Below are 22,219 nucleotides of genomic sequence, written 5' to 3' on the forward strand. Positions count from 1 at the left end.
TGCTGAGGAAGCCTGGCCCTGAGCTAACATCAGTGCCCAGCTTCCTCTACTTTATATGTGGGACGCCTCCCGCAGTATGGCGTGCCAAGCAGCACCATGTCCGCACCCGGGATCTGAACCAGCGAACCCTGGGCTGCCGAGAAGCGGAACGTGCGAACTTAACCGCTGCGCCACCAGGCCAGCCCCAAATTTTATGATTTTTAATTTTTCAACGTAAAAGGCTTTTGTTTATGAAGCCTTTCTATTCTGATTTTGAAGTATAAAAGAATACGTAATGCCTTTTTTTAAAAGGTCATATGCTAAGCATTTGAAAAATTTGCTCTGGGTCAATAATATACCATTTCATTTTCAATATAGTTAATATTTTTTATGAAAATGAAATCTAATTTCAAATATATATTTTTTAAAAAGATGTTATTTAGCCAGGGCAAATTTTCACAAATGAGTTTTAAACCTCTAGAAAGAGGGCTTACGTGGCAGAACTGACATGGTCACCCTACTTGTGGTGTGAATGAACATGTAATACGATCTGTAAGCTGATGTCTGAAGACTGAAATCAACTTTCTGGATTACAAAAGCATAGTCCAGTTAAAGTTCCAGTATCCTTTTCGCAACCAACAGTGAAATAAAGTCCAGTAACATAATTTGCAAAGTGTTCAATTATATGCAATGAACTAAATAAGTATTTAGTTCTAAATTTGATGTGGCAAAACCAAGAAAAGTGATACTGTGTTTCAATGTCCTGTAAGCTCGCGCTCATCAGTGTGACCTTGATAACTTGGCGTATGTTGGCCATAACTCAGTAAAGGTGGTAGAAGGAAACAATGCCCTTGTTTTGTTGCCTGGCTGTGGGTTTCTGTGGATAACTCACTAAACTGATTTTACTCTCACTTTGCAGCAGCCAAGAGTTTGTTGAAGAAACCAGATGGAGTAAAGGTAAGTTAAACAGGTGCTCCTGAAATCACTTCTGACTTTCAGATGCTGGATAATTTTAAAATGTTAAATATAAGTCCTAAGTCTCTGCAGCTTGTATTTTTTATAGTTCCTGATAAAGGATGCAGGTTGAAGAATAAAATAATTTAATATGCAAAGATGACGAACATTTATACCAAGAGAAGCTGTATTTTTTCTATTTTATTATATATTAAATAATCATGACAAAATATTACTTTTATATTGAGTTGCTATAGAAACTGAATGTCTAAATCCTCTCTGCTTTACTATAATCCCAGAATATCATGGTGACCTGAACATCTGTGAAAACCAAATGCTTTTCCAAACAGTTATGCTGTATTCTTTGAAGCCTGCTGACATATATAGCCTGGAAAAAAATGAAATCATTTGGTATGGGAAATCGAACGTCAAATGACTAAATTTCTCTGTTTGGGCAGTTTTTATAAAGGTCTTAATTGTTCCTGTGCTTCTATCATAAGGTATTGAGAGACATACTCAAGATGTATAGTCTGAACAAATACTAGAAAAATTTTCCGAGAAAGATAACAGCAGGATATTTTGACTTTCTTGGACTTCTAAACAAAATAATACAACTCATTTTCTACTGATTCTATTTTGTTTCATGAGAATTTACCTTTGATTGAATGTAATCTTATATTTGCATTGCTTATCTTTCCAGATTATTACTAAATGTTTTATTTCTTTAATCTTTTTCTTTCTCTTCCAATGGCAGATGCCTACATTCCATATGAACACTTCAACATTCTTGGGAATTAGTTAATATTCTAACATTTGAACTTGACCCAAAGTCGGGTGGTCAATTCATTTTGAAAATATAGCATAGAAAACCATTTGTCACTTCTTATGTTCGTGACCAGCCATTTCTTCACCACCTGTCTGTGTGTGATTTGGGGAATTTCTGGAGCTTTGGTGACCATGCCATTGTGATCCCTTAGGAGGGCACTTGCCGTTGACCAATTGCCTTCCTCGACCTGTGATATTGTCTTCCTTCTGCTTAGTGTATCCAGTTTAAATTTCAGTAATGACTGTCAATGTCTGCCTTTTTCCCAATGTTACATTGGTGGAAATGTGATATTTTAGATTTTCCAAATGTTTTATTCTCCTATGTTTTTCTGTACCGTTCAGGGATGCAGGGCTCACAGCTCCTATTGAGAGATTTATTGTCACTAGTCTCCTGATATAGAAAGAAACATTTCCAGAGCTATTTTCTTCTAGTCAACTTATAACTCCCCTTTAAAGACAAAATTATTCTGTGCTCCATGCTTTGATACTTTCAAAATTCAACCGGCCATGTGTTTTTCTTTTCCTTTCTCTCTGACTGGTCAATTCAGAAAAGGAAGTCCAGTTCGAGTGTTCAAATGATGGTGAGGATTTCTATCTCCCAGATTTCTCCTCCTGTGAAAATTCACACTTAGGAATAAAACGATCTTGTGTACCTAAGTTAGTGTAAGTGGAAAGAGTGTAGGACCGTTACAGGTCAGTGTTAATTAACTATCAAAACACAGCACTCATGTTCACTTAGAACAGTTTTTCTTTGAAATTGAATTTTTTAAATATGTGAAAAGTTTATACCTTCATCCATATGATATTATCTTTTACAAGGAGAAAGTCCAATTTCCTCTTGAACCTGAAGAGACCATGACATAATTAATGTCTATTTATTGATAAGTGAAGAAACACTGTAGAATTATTTTTAAATGATGATCATGATTACTAAAATAGGAGTGCTTCTTAGTTCAGATACACCATAATACACCTACCATGGAGTTTATAAATAGTGTGAAAGTGTTCTTACAATGGACCATCCTAGTTAAGTATGTTTAGAGGAAATATTTACTAACGTCAAATAGGAATATCTCGCCCATGTGTCATGAGAATAAGTCAGTGCAGCATCTGAAGATCTGGCTTGATTCATTTTTTTTTTTTTACTCTTTAAGAAAAATACTCGGCTTCCATAATATAAAATAACTACATTTCACAGACAAAAGTGCCAGAGTTCTTGTATGTTTAAAAGACAGCTATAGTTGAACCCATTCTTGGTATTTGAATCTTTAAAAGGAAGTCTTCCTAGCCTTTTACTTGGAAATTTCTCCTGTTATTTTTCAGTTAATTAATATTACAAAAACCTTCAAAAGATTTCCCATAGCAAAAAAGAATCATTAAGCTAGTCTTTACATTAACAAAAATTTTTTAACTGCACATTTAAATACAACTAAATGTGTACAACTAAATATGTGGTTGAGGCACATACTCGTGTAACTCACATTTGCCACGCCTGGCAATAAAGGATGGCTCATCGAGACAGAATGGCTTTCAGTTGGAAGACCTGATGCTGTGTGTGTGCTGTGTATCGTATGTGTGAACATGTGTAGGGGTGTGTGTTGTGTGTGTGTGCGTTCTTCTGCAGATACGTATGTGTGCATAGGTGTGCCTGTGGGACATTTTCACTAAAACAAAGCAGCTCTTGGCAACCATATCCTAGAAAGAAATCAAGCCTCTTGTCTCAAAACAGAAATAAAAATCTCTCAGTGTATTTCTCTTTCATTCTTTGCATCCACTGATATAAACTGAATATAGCAAATTGAATCCATGTGGTGCTTTAATCATCAGTACCTCTGATCATGTGATAAGAAGTCAGCTGTGTTTTGCCAAGCATTCTTTCTGATAGGAAATTATTTGTGTCTGCATCCCGCCTCTTTTCTCATGTATTTTATACTAACATAAATACTGAATTTTGATCCCTCTTTAATAGACTCCATCATCTCTTATCTTTTTGGCTGTTGCACAAATTTTGTGTTATATTCTGTGAACTTATATTTAAAGAAAAACTGTAAACAAACTATCTGCAAAATATAGATTGATGGCTTAACATTTAAAGAGTTTTCCAGTAAAGGATACTAAAAGTTTTCTCTCTTTTCCTGCATGTCACAGAGCACAGTGTTAGAGCTTATTTAAATAATACTGATACCAAATAATCACACAAATGTGAATGAATAGAAAAGCAAAATATTACATACCTAAATTAATATCTTTAATCTCCTATCTTCCACGTAGTGCTAGTGTGAATATGATCTATAGGTATAAAATATGGAATTAAAAAATTCTCATAGAGTCCAAACAATTAAATTCGTGTAATTGCTTGTAAATACTCATTTGCTATTCGTTTATTTTATGCAGTGTCTTTTTCTCTTTAAGTCCTTAAGTACATTTATAGTAAAATTATAGGGTGTATTCGTTTAGATAATAATATGTAAAGAAAATACCTAGATAATATAGTGCAAGAAAATGAATGTTAATTTATATTTGTTTGAGAACCATAATGTAAGTTGTCATGCATGAGTTTACGTGAATGTTGATTATTACTTTTTAGTTTTTGATTCTTTAGTGCCCAAACTCAGCTGTCGTTTCAAGTTGCCACTTGTCTACAAAGAGTCTTCTCTGTGGGCCCGTTACGATAATCATTGACCCTCTGAATTGCTTTCACAATGTGGCTTCCGTAGTGACAATGATCTCTTCTTTAAGTTCAAACCCAATTATGTTAAAGCAGAGGAGTGATATTACCAAATATAGTCTTCAACAATAGCAGTAACACTTTGACAGAAAATATGTAGTTTTCCTCTCAAACAACGTTGAAAAATAGTCTTTTTACATTGAGTATTTGCGCATTTGTAATTGAAGATGTGTTTTTTAAAGGCGACCAAGAGTTATCATTTTTTAAAAAATATAAATCCTGAATTTCCTCAGAAGATGAGTTTTTTAATTGGATGCCTACTAAACAAAGTGATGATGGTTCCCCAGAGAAAGACAGTGTATGTGTGACTTCAGGCTCAAGAATAAAATGAAAAAAGGAATGTATTCCTAACAGTGAACAATTTGAAGCTGGGAAGCAGAATCCAACTTGAAGAGTATGAAAATGTTTCTGTTATTTCATACTCTGAAACTTGATTTGCGCTCCATTGAAGCAGCTCTTTGTTTGCTAAGGTGGCACAGCCAAAGCAGCCAAGTCTGTTTTATCATTCCATCATCACAGACACTAGCCTGTGTGTGACCATCGGAGACTAGACCTGATCATCATTCCTGTCAGTCCTCACAGTGTCTTTCATGTTCGTCTTCAGTGGGTCTTTATTTTCATGTCTATTTCTCCATGTAGACATGCTGCATATAGAGACATTGGCTACCCAGGGGTTTAAGGCATCTCTGTTTCTATTTTCTGCATACCTACAGATAAACAACAAAGCCAACGTGGTAACCAGCCCCAAAGAAAATATTCCTACCCCGGCGCTGGTATACCTGGACTCTTTGTAACCCTTCTTAAGTTCTTTACTGTTTTCTGTTGTTTCTCTCATTTGCTTTCACTATATAGATACATATATATAAATATTTTCTTTTGTTGGGTTTTGTTTTTGTTTTTGCTTTCTCTAAGATGAAAAACGTTCTTTTTTTTGTTTTCTTTTTGTTAAGGTAGTTGTCAAGCAGTGTGTTTCTAACATAAGATGACCTCATTTCATTGTTGAGCATTGTATTGATAGCTGTGGTCTCTGTAGTTGACATCGTTGCATGCTGCCTTAGAAATGCAGTAGAATGCGCTTTCGTGGCTCTTAGCTCTTCTTCTGATGATAGCTCTAGATTATGCAGACAATGGTTTCTTCCTTTCATGACGCAATGTTGACATCAAGGAGAGCTAAGGGGATGATTGCTAGACAACTGTCAATGTAGACCTTATTCAGAGTCCTCATGTTCCTCTTATTAAAAGACAGCAGGGCTTTGTAAGACCTCACCTTCTGAGATAAAGAGGTACTAGATAATTTAAGGCTTTTTGTTTGTTGTGTTTTAAATTAAATTATCACTGTTTCACTTTAATCCAGAGAATGAAATTGCATATCTGAGAGCTTTGTGTTATCAATGGAAAATACTTTTGTCATTTCAATCAAATTCACACCATTCACAACTAAATCAGTTTAACACTTTGAGACAGTGTTGTTAAAATTTGAGATTTGAATACTGGCATTCAGTGCTCTGAGTTCCATAATATTTCCCCCAAACTATTCCATATTTTGATTTATGATTTTCATAAATGTTTCTGATTTTCTGCTGTGCTTGGTACTGTTATTTCAAATAAATTGAAAATGTTAGGGGATTATTTCACTTGGGTTGACCGAAGGCTCAAATTAAAAACATTTAAAGGAAGGATACACCAAAATAGCAAGTTACCTATTAGTAAAAAAGAGTGTTGATCACACCTCTAGCCGGGAAAAGGAAGAAAGGAAGCAGTGAATATGTTCTCTAAGTACAGCAGCATAAACTGTGGTGGAGAGGAGATCCGAGAGCAGGGAAGGCACTTGCGGTTGTAGTAACACCCGGTTACTGAGACATCATGTAATGAAAGTGCCAAGCATGCCGTTAACGTATGGACACTGAATCGTTTTTTAAATCAGTTAGAGTGTTATTTTCCATGTGGGAATATTTCTTCAATTTTCTAGTAGAAAGCAATAGGAGGAATAATATTTTCTTCATGGAAAAGCATGACTTTACAAGGAAATTTTCTGTATATATTGTCCATGAAGCAGAAATTTCTTTTATCTATGAATTAACACAGAATTTAACAGGAACTATATCTCAAATTATGGTGATTATACAATTAGTTCTAGAACCCTTTAAATGAACTTTTTAAACGTTCCTTAGACTTTCTTATGGACCTTTGAAATAGATTCTTTAGGATAACCCCTTTTTTAAGCATGGTCCAATGGTTGTAGATTTTCCAGGGGTATTTATCTGTGTATTAACTATAGTGATGACACCATAATCAATTCTCAAAGCACTACAGCTGAAAAATATCTTCACAAGAATTTGAGATTATCTCAAAGAGTTCTAGTCTCCAGTGTCCTTGGCTAGTTTCCCATGGGGCAGATATTAACAGGCTACTTATTAAAGAAGAAAGGAAAGCTCTGTCTGGTACAGGACTCTGTGAAACAGTGAGTGCCTCTTTAGGTCTCCAAACTTCAAAGCCTTGTCTGTGTGCTGATCACGAATAAGGTCTTTGCATGCTGCTGCTGGGTGCTGAGGTGTCCTCTCTCATGGGTGCACCAGGGAGATCTTTCATCAGAGATCTTGTCAGCTGCGACCTCTGACGGTAGTTAACATCGCTTAAGCTCTTGTCACTATTTAGTTTTGTCAGCTGGCTCACTCTGCTCTGTCCCTCACACTAGTAAGAATGTACTTACCAATGCGACCTGTTTCTTTCTCTATTTTGTTCTCACTCAGGAGCCCCAAACTACTGTAATCCACAACCCTGATGGAAACAAGGTATTCAGAAAGAATCGACATCATCTTGCTTTAACAAGATTACACATCTCATCAAATATGCAAGCAAAATTAATTCACTATCTAAAAATAGGAAAGAAATTCCTCACCCTTTTTCTGCCACACTTTCTTTTGGGCCTAATTTATCTAGAACTGTACACATATTTTTTTCAAAACAAAAATGAATGACATCTTGAAAGAGAAATGAATTATACCGTTAGTCAATAAAAGTCGGGTTAAATAAAGTCTTCATGTCAAGATGACTGTGTATCTTAAGCAATTCCATCTGGTCTTTTTTTTCCCATGCCTGTCTGTGCATTGTACTGTAGATGTATTCTGCATGAAATTTTAGAATTTCTTGCTATATCATTCCACTGTCTTCAAAAAAATCAATTTGAGCTCATAGGTATTTGTTTAAATGTTGCTTTTATTTATTCTTTTGTCATAGTGTTTTTTTCTTTTAATTTCTTGTTGATGTTGTTTGGTGTGAATTTGGGGAGAATCAGGCTGTTTCACTTCTTGTGAAATATGTTTGTTTTTGTTGAGTTATATGCCTTCAGTAGCAGACGTTTAACTACTTACACTGTAGGAAGACTGTGATGTTTCCTATCTGTTGTAAATTGTTCGCATAGCATGTTAACTAAATAACAGTACTTGCATACACGTCTATAGGATGAAAGGAGACATTTTCTGAATGTACACCATGTTCCCAGTTTATTACTTGTCATACAGTATTATATCTCTAAGGGGAGGAAAAAAATACTTCTTATACTTTTCTCAAATATTAAGTGTAGTCATGGGTCTTCTCCTCATTTTTATCAACAATGTTTAAGGCTTAGAAAACACATTTCCTCTGGCTTAACATTTCGTTGATCGATACTAAAATCATTGAAGTAAAAAACATGAAGTGTTCTTTCTTTATTATGAGATGTATTTTATAGTCATGATACTTAAAGTGTTCTAAGTCCCTAAAAGACATGAGGTAGTCAGGAGCATCACATATGAGAACAATGTTTTCCAACATCATTAGCAAATGAAAGACCAAGCATAGCAGCTGGAGTGGACGCTTCGCTAGCTCTAGCTATGTCATTTGTAAGAGTTGCTGCATGATATTCCCTGCTTACATGAAGTAGTTTTTTTACAGTGCATGGGTTTACCTTCATCTCGAGTTTCAGTTGAACACTAGGGCACGTTAAGAAACGCATGAAGACTCTTTGCTTTGGTTTTGTGTGTATGGAGACTCTGGATACATCTTTAATTAATCAGTCTGTCCCTTTGGTTTAAATATTACATATGATGTTTATATAAATTGATTGCTTTTTTGAATACTGAATCTCTAAAAGGACACTGACTGGCGTTTGCATCGTTTTCCAAAATCTGTTTTTCATCACTGAGCACGTAGCTATTGATTAGAAGTTTGTTTCCAACTTTTTTCAGCTCTATCCTTTAATCATTTCAAGTAGAAAATTGTGTTTTTCTTATGAATATTACTAAATTTCTTTGCTAGAAAATATTTTATTAGTACATTATTAGTGGAAAAATTTATTGAATCATTTTAAGGAATGTATTTTATTACTGGCAGTTACAGTGTCCTTTTAAGTGTGCTTATTAATTTTCAACTTCGTTTATAGTTTTACAGAGAAATAGCTTTATCTTTTCATTATGGGAGCAGGTTTCATATCAGGAACAGCCAGTTTCTAATATAGAAATTAATGAAAAGAATATGATTGTCCTTGAAAGTAAATTATTCATTATAATTCCATTGTGCTGACCACAAACATGGAAGTTCTTCTTAAAGACACTTTTAGCATATCTCAGCTTAGTACCCTCAGCTTCTTCATCAAACCATGTGGTGAAATGCTTTCTCTCTTTACAAACAAATAAGGCAGACAAATGGGCTGTGAATTCAGTGCTTAATATAGTGACTTACACAAAGAAGGGACTATTTTACTCATTAATTGGGAATTAAAATTGTTCTATTTTAAGATTCAACGTCATTTTCATCAATACATAGAAAAAAGCACACCTTATGGGGCACTGTAACACAAACACATCTTTACCCAGTTCTTAAAATAATTTGCATACTTCAGCTGCTTCTCCAAATCACCTAGATTTATCCTGCTTCAGAGATTAGACAGCCAGAGTACTCCCTTTTTTAAATGTTTGCAGCATTTGGCATTTTATTTCTGTTAAAACCACATAATGTATTTGTCCATTTGCATGTCAGCATATGCACACAGCCTGCTGAAGAATTTTGCATGATATATACATCACTTGCCAATTTTCTAAGAAGAAAATCAGTCAAACTATTCATTGTTTGCAACTTAAAGTGCGTTTTCTTCTCAACAGGAGTCAACAGAGAGTTCAAATACAACAATTGAGGATGAAGATGTGAAAGGTATGATTAAGCTGGGAACAGAAAATTGTAACTGAGATTTCCATATATATCAGAAAAAAATATCTATTTGTTGCAAATGACTAATGAGTTTAGGAACTAGGACACAAAAATAATTTTCTTTTTGCAAGTACATTATTGTTTTGGTTATATGTATTGATTTTGTCAATTTTTTTTCACATTTTCTGTTTTTAAATTATAGACAGTGTGTGGTATATTCAAGCACATTGTGCTTTTAAACTAGTAATGACTGTTTAGAAACATAGTATCAAAAGGAAATATAAAAATGTATTACATACATTCATGAAACCTTCCAGAAAACAATTTATATTCAAGAATGGAATATGTAAATAGGCTTTTTTTTTTTTAAACTTGGAATGGTCTTGAGTGGGTGTCAATGGAATTTCACATTTGGCAGCCGTTTTTGGGGCGTGGGGTGAGGAAGATTGGTCCTGAGCTAACGTCTGTGCCAATCTTCCTCTATTTTATGTGGGACGCTGCCACAGTGTGGCTTGATGAGTGGTGCTAGGTCCACACCTGGGATCCAAACCTGCAAACCATGGGCCACAGAAGCAGAGCAGGCCAATTTAACCACTGTGCCAGCCCCTTTGGCAGCCTTTTTATCCTGGTTTTCAAGTGCTTTCCTAATATATACTTGCCCTCCATTCAGTTCAGTTGCCCAAGTTCTTTTAGCTGCACACAAGTCATTGCCAGCGTTTCTACTGACGTCTTCTTAGTGCCTCTGCTCACGCACACTAAACACACGTTTGCAGTTAGCTTACTTCTTTTTGGTCTCTTGCTATTTTAGAAGTATTAATTTCGCTTCAATTGCTTTGCAGTTTTCTATTCTCATTTTTGTAATTCATTGCACATAACTACAGTTTCTACAGGCCACTTGTCTAGAAGCCATTCCAAAAAGGGATGGTAGCAATAGAGATATTTAAAACAGAGGTATTAAAGGAAAAGAAGTTTAAAATAAATTCAGAGAAATGATCCATCAGTGCTTAAACCCTATCTGGAAAGATTATTTTCCTAATATTATCACGTAGGCTTTAATTCTGTAGGTGGTATTAGTACAATACAGTCTTGAAAAATTATATTCAGGTTATAGAATAAAGAATGGGGAATTTCTCAGATCAAGGAAACATATAGGCAATTTAGGAAATAAAAATGGCTAGAGACCACAAGTTGCCAGTCACCTCTGCTGATATTTTCCTCTTGGTTGAGTGGAACAGCCAACACTGTTAAAGTGTTCCCTGTTTATATGACTAGCTAGAGGTAGTCAGTCATTATTTTTCACAACGGGAAGGTGCATAGCTGTGTCAAGGATGTTATTCAGTAGGTCTGTTCATCTCATTCTTGCCCCTGAGCTAAACTGAAGTAATTTTTTGAATCACTGATGCCAGCCGTATTAGGTAAAGAGAATCCTTTTTTTAACCAAAGGAGCAGATGTGCCATTTAGCTTTCCCAGTGATTCAGAAAGCATCATCTTTATATTTTGGGTTCATTAGCCATTTCAGCCAAGCAAAATGTTTATATGATTTTTTACATCCTTTCCTTGAGCAAGAATCAGAAGGAGGAAATAACCTGTGCATTATCCACTGGAGAGACTGAATCCTTAAATAATTGAATACAGTTAGTTAGGATACTACCAACACCTTACTGTGTGCGGTTCGTGCTCCAAGGAAAATGTTTATTCGTTGGTGCTCACAAGCAGAGTTCTCATAAGTGGTCTTTCTCATCTGAATGTGACTCTTCATTATACTGAGTATTGTTGTAGGGTGATTGCTGTTAACCTATGTAAATATCAGTGTATAAACACAGTCCCTGTCAGTCATACCTTATAATTTATATGTTTTTGGTGAAATGAAGTTGTATAAGCAGTTCTCAGAAAACAGTCCCTTCTTCAAATCACAATGATGATATAGGTTTCATCTTGGCTCTGGGATTTCACAAATTGAGACAGTATTTGTCTTTATAGTTATGCTGAGCCTATACACATCAAATGTCAGAGAAATTAAGTATAATTTTGAGATCAAAAGATGTGTCCAGTTGATAACTGAGCCCAAAGTGCTTTGGTTTATTTCCTTGAACTCAATGAATAAATTAAGTTTCTGCTCAAATTTACTAGTGTGGATATGGTCACAGAGTCCTAGATAGAACACATTAGGGCTCGTTGGTGTTCTCTTTAAGATCCATACAGCCTTTTGGTGGCTAACCTTCTTAATATTGAACATCAGAAACCTTTAGGAGACACTTTGAGAGATCCCCCAGAGCACTGTTCTGACTGTGAGACAAATGGTACATGAAACTGTCATAAATGTTTTCCACATACGTATTATTCTGGCGATATGCTTGTATGGGAATTTCTCCGTTAATCAGTGCACAGTCCTTAAGAAAGACCATAATAAATTTCCACATTTGAATGACTGCTGTCTTCTTTTTACTTCAGAGGTTGCTGCAGCTCTAGGTAGATTGGTTAGGGATGTGTTTATTGTCCAGCTCCCTTAGAAGCTAAGTTTACCTATATATCTAGGAACTCACAAAGACCGTCAGTGATAGAACCTGACCAGAACCATACCCTCTCTACAAAACCATGCCCTATCTACAAAACTGCCTGTCTTCCACACATACACTTTCCACTCCTATGCCTTCTGTATATAACCCTATTATCAGGGTGAAACACCACACTTTGCAACAGACTCTTAAAGGCATGTTCCCATAGTGCACGCCTGTGTGCAGCCACATGCTCCACCCATTCCTGCTGGCCGTCCCACCTAAACCAACACCTAGACTTACGTTGTTTCATGGTGAGACATGATCCCTTGAATACCATCTCACATGCTTCTCATGCTAGTGCAGTGCACATTCTGTCCCATCCCCAAGGACCAATCTGGCAGTAACAGCTTCTACATCCTTTCCACTGTAAAGAAACAGAGAGAGAAAAATTAACACATCCTGGTGACATGGCCAAAGGAGGAACTGAGGTGAACCAACAGTAGAGTACCTTTTTCTGGCCTCTTGTGAAGGAAAAAGGTAGAAAGGCCAGCTGTTCTCAAAAGAGGAGGAATGCAGAAGTGTCATAGGTTAATGGTCCTCACATTCGGAGGAACCTGGAGTACCTAGAGAGCCAGGATTTGGAGAAGATCCATTTTCCTTGAGCTCTGCTTGTTAGCTTCCATTCAGAACAGCCTTTGGTTTTCATGAAGCCCCAATCTATGCATTACTCTTGAATTGTATCTAGGTTATCTCAGTTTCTTCATTCAATTAAGCAAATATTTACTGAATGCCTACTGTTTCCCTGAACATCTTCTCTTTGTGAACTAGTCCTATTTAAGAGCTTTCAACAACTTGGAGTCAAACATTCTTCTTTATGCTTTATATGAATCTTCTATGCTATAATTTAGGCCATTTCTCTTATTTAGTTCAGTAGATATCAGAAAAACTTAATGAAAAGCTGAGACCCAAGATAAATGTATTTTATGTCTAAAAGTCCTTTTATTTTCTTCTTCTTAAAAACTTTCAGCATTTAGTTACAATCACAACATTTTCCTTCCCAAGCTCACGGTCATCCTGAGGGACTTGCATTGTTTTCCAACTCTTCTTTTTAAAAAGCTTCTAGAGTTTGTTGTTTTCTTTCTCCAAGGCAATGTATTGACTTCCTAATGTTGAACTTTTGAGCAACTTCCTAATTTTGTTCTGTATTCAAAAACCAAATATCATCTCTAATGCTATGTCAGTAAATTCAGCCACAAACTCAGTGTAGTGGAAAGATACTATAGTTTAAAAACAAATGGGAGTCTTAATGAAGCATAGTTATTTCCACAGAAGCAACTGAGATAAAAAATAGCCTATTGTACAATCAAAAAAGAAAAAATTCCTATTAGAATTCACTGGCGTTTTCAAAATATGAATTTTTTTAGGTCTAAAATTGTTGAAATAGTCATTCCGTTTTGAATCCATTTGTAGTAAAGCATTACTTTGATTAATTTCAGGTGTTACAGAACAGCTGCCGTCAGTAGCCTTGAATTAGTAGATGGCAGTACTAACAGTGCTGCTCTCTGAGCGTGGGTGGCCCCAAAGCAATGGTCCTTTGGGCACTGTATACATTTGAAGACTGTCCTTTTAGTTTGTGGCTGTAGCCCCAGTTCGCAGGACCTGTCGCTGTTTGCCACAGCGCCTCTCCGCCTCATACCCTGTCCAGCATCGTTGCTCAGAGCCAGCTCCGTCTTCCTGATGGGAGTGCATCGGTTTGGTCCATTTTCTGCTCTTTCCCAGAATTCCAAGTTGTGCAACACTTGTCAAAGTTGTCCTCCTGTCTGCCCTTATGTCATCTCTGTCACTCATCCTGCTTCCACAATCTCACTTCAGCTCACCGCTCAGCAGCTGCTTGGATCTCTTGCCGCATTTCATCTTTCTTACAGGCCTAAGCCAATGGAGCCCTGTACAGCAAACAGAAGTGCATTGCTATAAGATTGACTGTGTGTGGGGACTTCAGTCTTGTTTATCTTTTTCCTTTTGCTGACAAGTACATGATGGTAAGGAAGCTGCATGTTTGCAAAAGGCCCAATTAAGGGCATAGGTGCTGCCACCCCTGCACCTGAATGGGGCTGATGTTTCATGCCACCTGGATATCATGGTCTCAGCTCATCTACAGAATCACTTGATTAATGAGCTTTCTGTCTTTTGTAAATCTGTACATGAGTGGAGAGTGTGATCACTAAATACGCAGATTTGAAGATTCTCAAATTCTGTTTTCAATGAAAATCTGCACTTCTGTGTAGGAGTCCTTGGGACAGACAATCGCATGGTGCCAGTCTTCTTCAGTTCCACATGCGGTGTATAACTGAGTGCTTGTCCTGCAGGCATTTCTTACTTCAAGGGAATCTGCAAATCAAGAAACTCCTGGGTATTTTATTTAAGGACCTTTGATAATTCTGTCATTCCGTTAGGTTAAAAGGATCTTAGAAGACCTGTAGTGCAGCGTACACTAACTTCTTTCAGGGTTTCTAATCCAAAATTTGACTTTTAAAAAGGTATTTAGAAAAATTTTTGTCTGCATATGTGTATCTACCCATTGGTCTTTTAACTTTTAAATCAGGATCAGTGACATGTAGGACTGGTACAGGATTGATTCCCCTCTACCACCAGTGTAAAAGTTACTTCGTTTTCTCTTTCTCTTCCTTTTTCACATTCCTTTACTTTACGTCAATACTCACTCTGTTTCTCTTTTTACTCTTTGCCTCCTGCTAGGTTTACCTCTTACATTTGTCAGTGATAGCCTCAGGTTTGCAGCGGGGCTGGTAAAATACAGGGTCAAAACTGTTGCCAACCCCAGCTTAAAACAAAGTCCAAAATCAAAATGAAACAAATGAAACCAACCAACAAAAACATGTAACTACTCATTTTATCTTTAGAGGAACATAGGTTCATTCTAGATGAATAAACTTCCTCAGTTCAAAGTTTCTATAAATGGCTTTTCTAGCAAGTTTGCAAAAACTCTGTATGCACTTTTAGAAAATTCCACAGCAAATAAGGTAGCATTATTTTATTAAATACTGCATAAATTCTAAAAATATGTATCTTGTAAGATTCTTGCCATCAGTTTCTAAATCTTAGATTTTTAACTTTTAATTCATTTTAGTAATTCAGAGTTTTAAAATGTAACATTTACCATTCATAGACATTACTTTATGTGGAAGTTAAAAATAAGAGGTAATCAGACTCCCAACTTGTATAGTCAAAAATCTCATAGTCAGATCTAATTTACATTATAATATAGTTGCATATATATTGAGTGTAAAACGTTGTTTTTTAATGTCTATTATTCCCATTACCTAATACAATGGTCCAGTTTAATAAGCTGCTAAACTTAAAGTTATGTGCAAGTTTAAAAATACATTATTGCTCCCTGTTGTCTCCTTTATCTTTTCAGATTATAACTTTGTTACTTTTTTTGCTGATATAAAAAAATATCAGCTAGACTCTGGTTGGAATCTGGAGTCTACACTCTTTTCTAGTTCCAGCCTTTATCCAACTTGCCTTAGTAAGTTGCTTAATTTCCCCGTGACTCAGGTTTACCCAGGTTACAGAATTTAGATATTGAAATCAATAATACAGAGTTGTAAGTTTTTTTTCCTAGCCTACTTTAATTCAGTACTATTAATAGATTTTTATGAGATCTCATATTTTTAAAGTATGTGCAATTATACATTATAAAGTAATATATATAATGCAATATATATGTTAATAATATAAACTGTTCAAAATAATTATAGAAAGACGTTTAATTCAAACTTAAATGTAAAAATAAATCACTGCAGTTTTAGAGAATATTATTACAATGGGGAAAAAAATGGTGTCCACTAACTTGCATATCCAAAATGTTATCATAGCACTGATGGACTGTAAAAGTAGTTCTTTAAAGGCATCCCAGTGAGAATTATTATGGGGATATAGTTCATGTTTCTAAAGTATCTACTATTTAAAATTAACTTAATATCTAAAATTACTATTTGACCTCTTGCATTTCTATGAAGTAGTTGTCATAATTTGTTATGTTTTTATGCACTGTGAATTTTATATCATTTCAAAATTACTAGAATAAAATAATTACTTTAGTGAAATACTACCTCCTTTGCTGAGTTTGTATTACTTTCTAGCAATAAATACATCTCTAGAAATTATGTGAAATTATTTGTCTGTATCATGTAGTGATTCTTCTTGAAAGTCAGTGAACTGACCTTATTTGTTTGTTTTTCTGGAATGGATTTCTGCTATAATCCTTTTGATGTGCTCAGGAGAAATTAAATCTAAAGTAAAGCAGCCAAAGAAATCAATCTTAGTCCTCTGCATTTTTAGTCCATTCTACCAGTTTACAGGTCATTTGATTTCAGACCAATATGTTAAATGGAGAACTAAGATATTACAAGGAGAAATAGAGAAAGCATTACTGAATGAAGCAGCTTAATGGAAGAGACTATCTAGAAGTCAAAGATTTTTATTATTTGCATCTGGAATAGTAGTATTTTCATTATTCAATTTAGTGCAACAAATATTCTATGGGCACCCACAATGTAAAGTGTTCTGAGACGGCACTGGCCACATCTCTCTTGCCCCCATGAGCAAGTCTAGAAAAGACAAAGATGATTCCGCACGATGACGTACCTTCTTTGTTTGTGGCTGGTATCTAGATAATTCTAAAACAGGGAATAATATAATATGTTCATTAAAAGATAAACATAAGGACATAGCTACAGTCATATGTGAGCAAATATAGAAAATTTCAGATACATACAACACATGTAATTACTATCAAAGAGACCTCTATCTGAAATATTTGGACTCATTAGGTTTTTTTAAAAAAGTTATTGAACACCTACTATATGCTGGACATCGCAGACCAGGCTGAGGCTAAAAAGGCTTGCCTTTTCCTTCCAGGAGTTCTCAGTCTTAGAGTATACTCCTTTATGAAATTCCACCTGCTGGTGCATTTCCCCAATTAATGGCTATTTTGCATTAAAATTGTATTCTATGTTAAAGAAAATTTCTTCCAGAGTATTTGAATACAATGTTTGTCCTTAGTGAATTAGGTAGTCTCTCTTTATTTCTTTTCTATGTAATAGTATAACATTTTTCCTTTGGCCGATGTTGTTAAGCAGAATTTGCCAATCCATCATATGAAAATAAGCATCATGTTTAGTATGAAAAGACTGATTTAGTTATTGGGATTGCTATGATTTGTTTTACTGTGGGAAAATTAACACCCCTCCTAGAGCCATATTATCCCAATTATGTATATATGGGTATTTCCGTACCCAAAGAAAACAATTTGCAATATGCAAATACATTTCGATGCTTGGTATAATCTCTTTAGATTAGAACAGACAATTTAAAAATAATGCTTCAGTTTGAACATTCCCAAACTATTCAATTGTTTTCTTTAAAAACAAATATAAAAACTCTCTCTATATTTCATGTTACAAAAGTTATAGATTAAATTATACTTTTAAAACGTTGATGCCCCTGGCCCCTCTCGAAAATATTCCTGTTTTACTCCTCTTCACCTCCATTGCACTATTTTGCAGGCTGCAGTGTTTTGATCTAATTGCATTACTCCTAGATATCATGTCTGTAACTTTTTTCCCACATATTCGTGTGTAAACGCCTCTGTGAAACCTGCATTTGATGTGTCTGTGTTGTGTTCTAGTTCCTTGAATACTCAGGGTCATCGTCTCAGCCTTCTTTGTCTCCTGACATTTACTTATGCCCCAGATCCAGTCTGTGAGCAAATCTAACTGGTTGTCCCTTCAAAATACACACAATTGCGGGGGGGGGGAGGGGGGTTGAAATTGACTACTTCTCACTAACTCCACTTCCATCAGCCTGGTCCAAGATACCATCATCTTTTGCCTATATTATTGACATAACTTCTTAGCCAGTCTTCTGCTTCGCGTTACTGCCTACAGCCTATTCACAACACAGTAGTCAGAGTGACACTTTTAAAATAGATCAGATCATGTAATGTTTCTGCTCTGTATTCTCCAGTGGCCCCCAAAGCCATTAGAATGGACTAAAAGGCCCTCCATAATCAGGACCTCCCCCAGCCATGTCTCCTTTACCCTCTGACCTCACCTCCTGTAAGATTTCTCAGGCATACTATCCTGAAACGTTATCAAGCAGGATATGTTCCTGCCTCAGGATCTTTGCACTTGTCATTCCCTGCCTGGTAGGTTCTGATACACACTCCACATGGCTTGCTGCCTCTTCTCTTTTTTAGTCTCTAGTCAAATGTTAGCCTCTCAGATCTTCCTTGATGACCCTGTTTTAAAATGTGTCCCTCCAAATCCAGCACCCCCATCCTCTTCTGCTCTACGTTCCTCCTAGTATTTCTTGTTACCTGAAATACTGATTTTATGTACTGTTTACTGTCTCTCTTCCTCTATGAGAATGTACGTTTCTTCGGGGCAGAGGTTTTGTCTGTTTTGTCCACAGCTATATCCACAGTACTAGACCAGTGTTTGACAATAGTAGGAATAATAAATACTTAATTGGTGGAGGAAGGGAGCATAGTGGATGCCAGTCATGCCATGTCCCAGCAGTGACTAACAAGACTAGAATTCTCCAAAAGTTATGATCACATCACAACTTGCTATCTGCATAGGCTTTTGTCCACATGTCCCCTGACCACCCCAACCCCATAATTTGGGAGCTAAAAATACAGAGAATGCAAATTTAAAAAGCCACAGGGTCATCTTTCCTGTTTGGATGGAACATGTGCTTTGATGCCAAACACAGGAGGTGTGAAGCCTGGCCCAGCCTTTGACCGGCTCTGCAGTCCAGCTGCTCTTGTAAACCTCTCTGAGTCATATGCTCAGTGGAGATAATAATATCTCAGTACCTTAAAAAGTGAGAATTTCATACAAATCAACCCGTAATAATAACAATAACAAAGCATGGCCATGTTGACCAGAGAGAATGTTTGTGAAATGCCTGGTATAAGCCCTGGCCCATGATGGTTACTCAGTAAAATTATGCTATTTCTGGCCATTCTTTCCTATAAGTAGATGATACAAGCACAGAGGTTCGCTGTTAAAACAGTCCATAAGTCTAAGGGGACCTGTGTTTTTTATTTTAGCATCAACATTTCTATTTTCCAAACCATCTATTTTAGATAAGTGGGTACACATCTGTATATGTTAAGACCAACATATAGAATCTTGTCAATCTACATACATAAACAAACCTAGAAGCTGCCCAAGTACAAAAAATAAATTCATTTTTGCTTCAAAACTGAAGTCAGTATATTTTTATAGCTTTTAAGGTAACAGTATTCGCTTAACTTGTGAAGAATTTTAAACAATTGGTTTATTTATTTTAAGTCACTGTTTTTTGCCTCCATAGTAGGCGCTCAATAAATTAATGAATTAATTAGGAGGTTTTGCATTAAGTTAATTTTGTTTAAACTCTTAAGATTTTGAGTTCAGAGACATATTTTTGTTTTTAATTAAACATAACGTTTTAAGTGATGACTCAGTCTTCCCTCATTTAAACTGATCCTTTTATCCCTGGATGTTTACAAGTGTTTTGAAAAATTGGCTCATTTTTTACTGTGTCTTGATTGTGCCCATTGTGAGTAAAAGAAAAGTATGTAGACTGATTGTTTTGGACAAAAGTAAAATACATATTTAAAAAGGAGCATATTTATGCAAAGCTATTTAAACACTTCTCAAGCAAACTATCTCAATAATCATAACATAAAATGTCCCTCCTGGAGACTGTGACTGCCCAGTCCAGTGTGTCCTCAAAGGGACACTAGCCATCTTGATAGAAGTTGACAAGTTAAGTGTGAAAGACCTATTATTTGTTTTTGAAATAGCTCGTAATACAGGATCATTGGTTTCTTTATTAACCTCCCTACGTGTGGTTATTTACAGTATGTTTATCTAGCAAAACACAGGTGGCAAAGGTGAAGGGAAGAATTTCGAATTTTAAGAAAAGTTTGGGTAATAGACAAAAACCCATTGCCACTGTGTGTTTTCAAATTAAAAAAGAAAGAAAAGAAAGAAATGCTGCTCCAAAATGTCATTTGTTTTCATTTTGAACTAAAGAATGTTTTTGATTGGGGAAAATAACTTGTGGCAACGGTATCTATGTTGAATATAGAGTATTTTTACTGTATCCCAGCCTACTTTGCTCAGAATTATAGCAGTATCCTAATCAAATATTGTATCACATTATATGAAGTTAAGGTGAACAGAAATGTAAAGCTATTCCTGAGCAGTAGAGAAATACCTCTGAAAAGGTCAATGGCCTTTAATGATAGAGAGCGCGCTTACTTCAGAGAGACTGGTGTGGTTTTTGAGAGGTATATTGACCAATATAGAAACAGTGTGAGCATACAAGATTGTGTATTTAAGTCTGTCTTCAAGAAATAGAAGCTCTTCATTCATAACCTTTACAAATAAAAAGCAGAGTAAGCTAAGATAGAACTTAAAGCTTAGTCAGTCTGGATAAATTTACCATGGTTTGTCACAACTTGCAAGATTTACTGGGTTTGGAGGAAAATGACGTCCCATTTTCACCACACACACACACACACACACACACACACACACACACACACACACAGAAAATGATAGGAATTCCTATTACTCTTCTGACGTCCCCATGCATTTGGCAGAGAGCAGTCATAAGACTCCCAGGACCAAGAGTCATTTCCATGATTAGTTACTGCATTTTTCAAAGCTTCATTTGGGAGGGTGAAAATATCCCGTTAGACCAGAAGTTCTTAAATGAGTTCTCATGGCAGATGCTCTTTATTAAAGTGATACCTCACACTGGCACTCTATGCACCCAGTTCAGCTCTGGGATATGCTGCTCTCATTTCAGCTTAGGAAATTAGTTTAAAAGTACTTGTTGGAATATCTTGGCCAAATTTTACAGGCCCAGTAAAGTTATTTTTGGTTTAACCAATGTAATTACAGTAAAAATTAAATTTATGAACCATATATTTCAGAACTAACAACATTTTGCTGTCGTTCTCATTTGTTCTAGGATGTATCATAAATCACTAGTTCCCTAATTTTCTGGATTCTATGATACGTTTTGTGAATTGGCCTCTTCTGACTTCACTAGATAACCTGATCTGCCCTTGCAATTCGCACTCATTGATTCTGGAAGCTCTGGATTAGACAAGGATAGACTTTGTAATAAAAGCATAAGCTATTTTTACAGCTGCTAAAGATGAGAATGAGCTAGAAAGTATGGGATTACAATGACAGGAGATGCTGCTGCACATTCTTGGGTGGTAGTAAGATCTACCCTGTTAGCTTGGCAGTCTTGTTGAGGGGAATGGGATAAGCAGAAGTGTTTCACTTACAGAAAAGTGAAATGACATTCTTATGGTTAAAATATCTGTAAATGGTGGGTCATAAACCTGCTTAGCTTCAGCCTCAGTTGAGGTTCACTTGAGGCAAGACTGAGGTGAGAAATACAGAAACAAGACTAAGAGCTTGTGTGAACCTGGAAACAAGGGGAAAAGACCTTTAAAAATATCAGTGAGGCTCAATAAATGTGCAGACGGAATATCATTTTTTCATATTCTTCCTATAGTCAGCCTAGTTCTTTCTCAAAAAACTAATCCAAGGACATCACACTTCAGTCAATTTTGATGGATCTTTTTGTTTGTTTGTTTGTTTTTGGGTTTTTGTTTTTGTTTTGAGGAAGATTAGCCCTGAACTAACTACTGCCAATCCTCCTCTTTTTGCTGAGGAAGACTGGCCCTGAGCTAACATCCATGCCCATCTTCCTCCATTTTATACGTGGGACGCCTGCCACAGCATGGCTTTTTGCCAAGCGTGCCACGTCCGCACCCATCTGCACCTGTCCGCACCCGGGATCCAAACCACTGAACCCCGGGATGCCGAGAAGCGGAATGTGCGAACTTAACTGCTGGGCCACCAGCCTGGCCCCCTTTTTGTTTTTTATATTTACTTTTTGCAAAACTAACAAAGATATATGATGGCTTTGTAGCACAGAGGACATGCT

At 36.1% G+C, this 22,219-nt stretch overlaps 1 protein-coding gene and 1 long non-coding RNA gene across 51 annotated transcripts in view; one reads left to right on the forward strand and one right to left on the reverse strand.

The window, feature by feature from the left end:
• The window catches only part of CAMK2D (calcium/calmodulin dependent protein kinase II delta), a 292,611-nt gene that overhangs the window by 250,239 nt on the left and 20,153 nt on the right, over window positions 1-22,219 (forward strand). For 6 of the 50 annotated variants that reach the window (XM_014737894.3, XM_014737897.3, XM_070259724.1 and 3 more), the window contains exons 13-16: window positions 899-936; window positions 5,200-5,259; window positions 7,237-7,278; window positions 9,625-9,673. In XM_014737894.3, coding sequence (XP_014593380.1) covers window positions 899-936; window positions 5,200-5,259; window positions 7,237-7,278; window positions 9,625-9,673 — 189 coding nt within the window. Of the gene's footprint in view, window positions 1-898; window positions 937-2,306; window positions 2,340-5,199; window positions 5,260-7,236; window positions 7,279-9,624; window positions 9,674-22,219 lie in introns of all 50 variants that reach the window. The other 44 variants (XM_070259728.1, XM_070259727.1, XM_005607875.4 and 41 more) reach the window with 11 other exon arrangements.
• LOC138923099 (uncharacterized) overlaps window positions 2,548-22,219 on the reverse strand; it is a 42,460-nt gene continuing 22,788 nt past the window's right edge. Inside the window, exons 2-4 of the long non-coding RNA XR_011436299.1 lie at window positions 12,470-12,593; window positions 3,993-4,047; window positions 2,548-2,602 (exon numbers count right to left, since the gene is read on the reverse strand). This is a non-coding gene — a long non-coding RNA (uncharacterized lncRNA). The remainder of the gene's footprint in view (window positions 2,603-3,992; window positions 4,048-12,469; window positions 12,594-22,219) is intronic.

Source organism: Equus caballus, chromosome 2, assembly GCF_041296265.1.
Source record: "Equus caballus isolate H_3958 breed thoroughbred chromosome 2, TB-T2T, whole genome shotgun sequence".
NCBI lineage: Eukaryota > Metazoa > Chordata > Mammalia > Perissodactyla > Equidae > Equus > Equus caballus.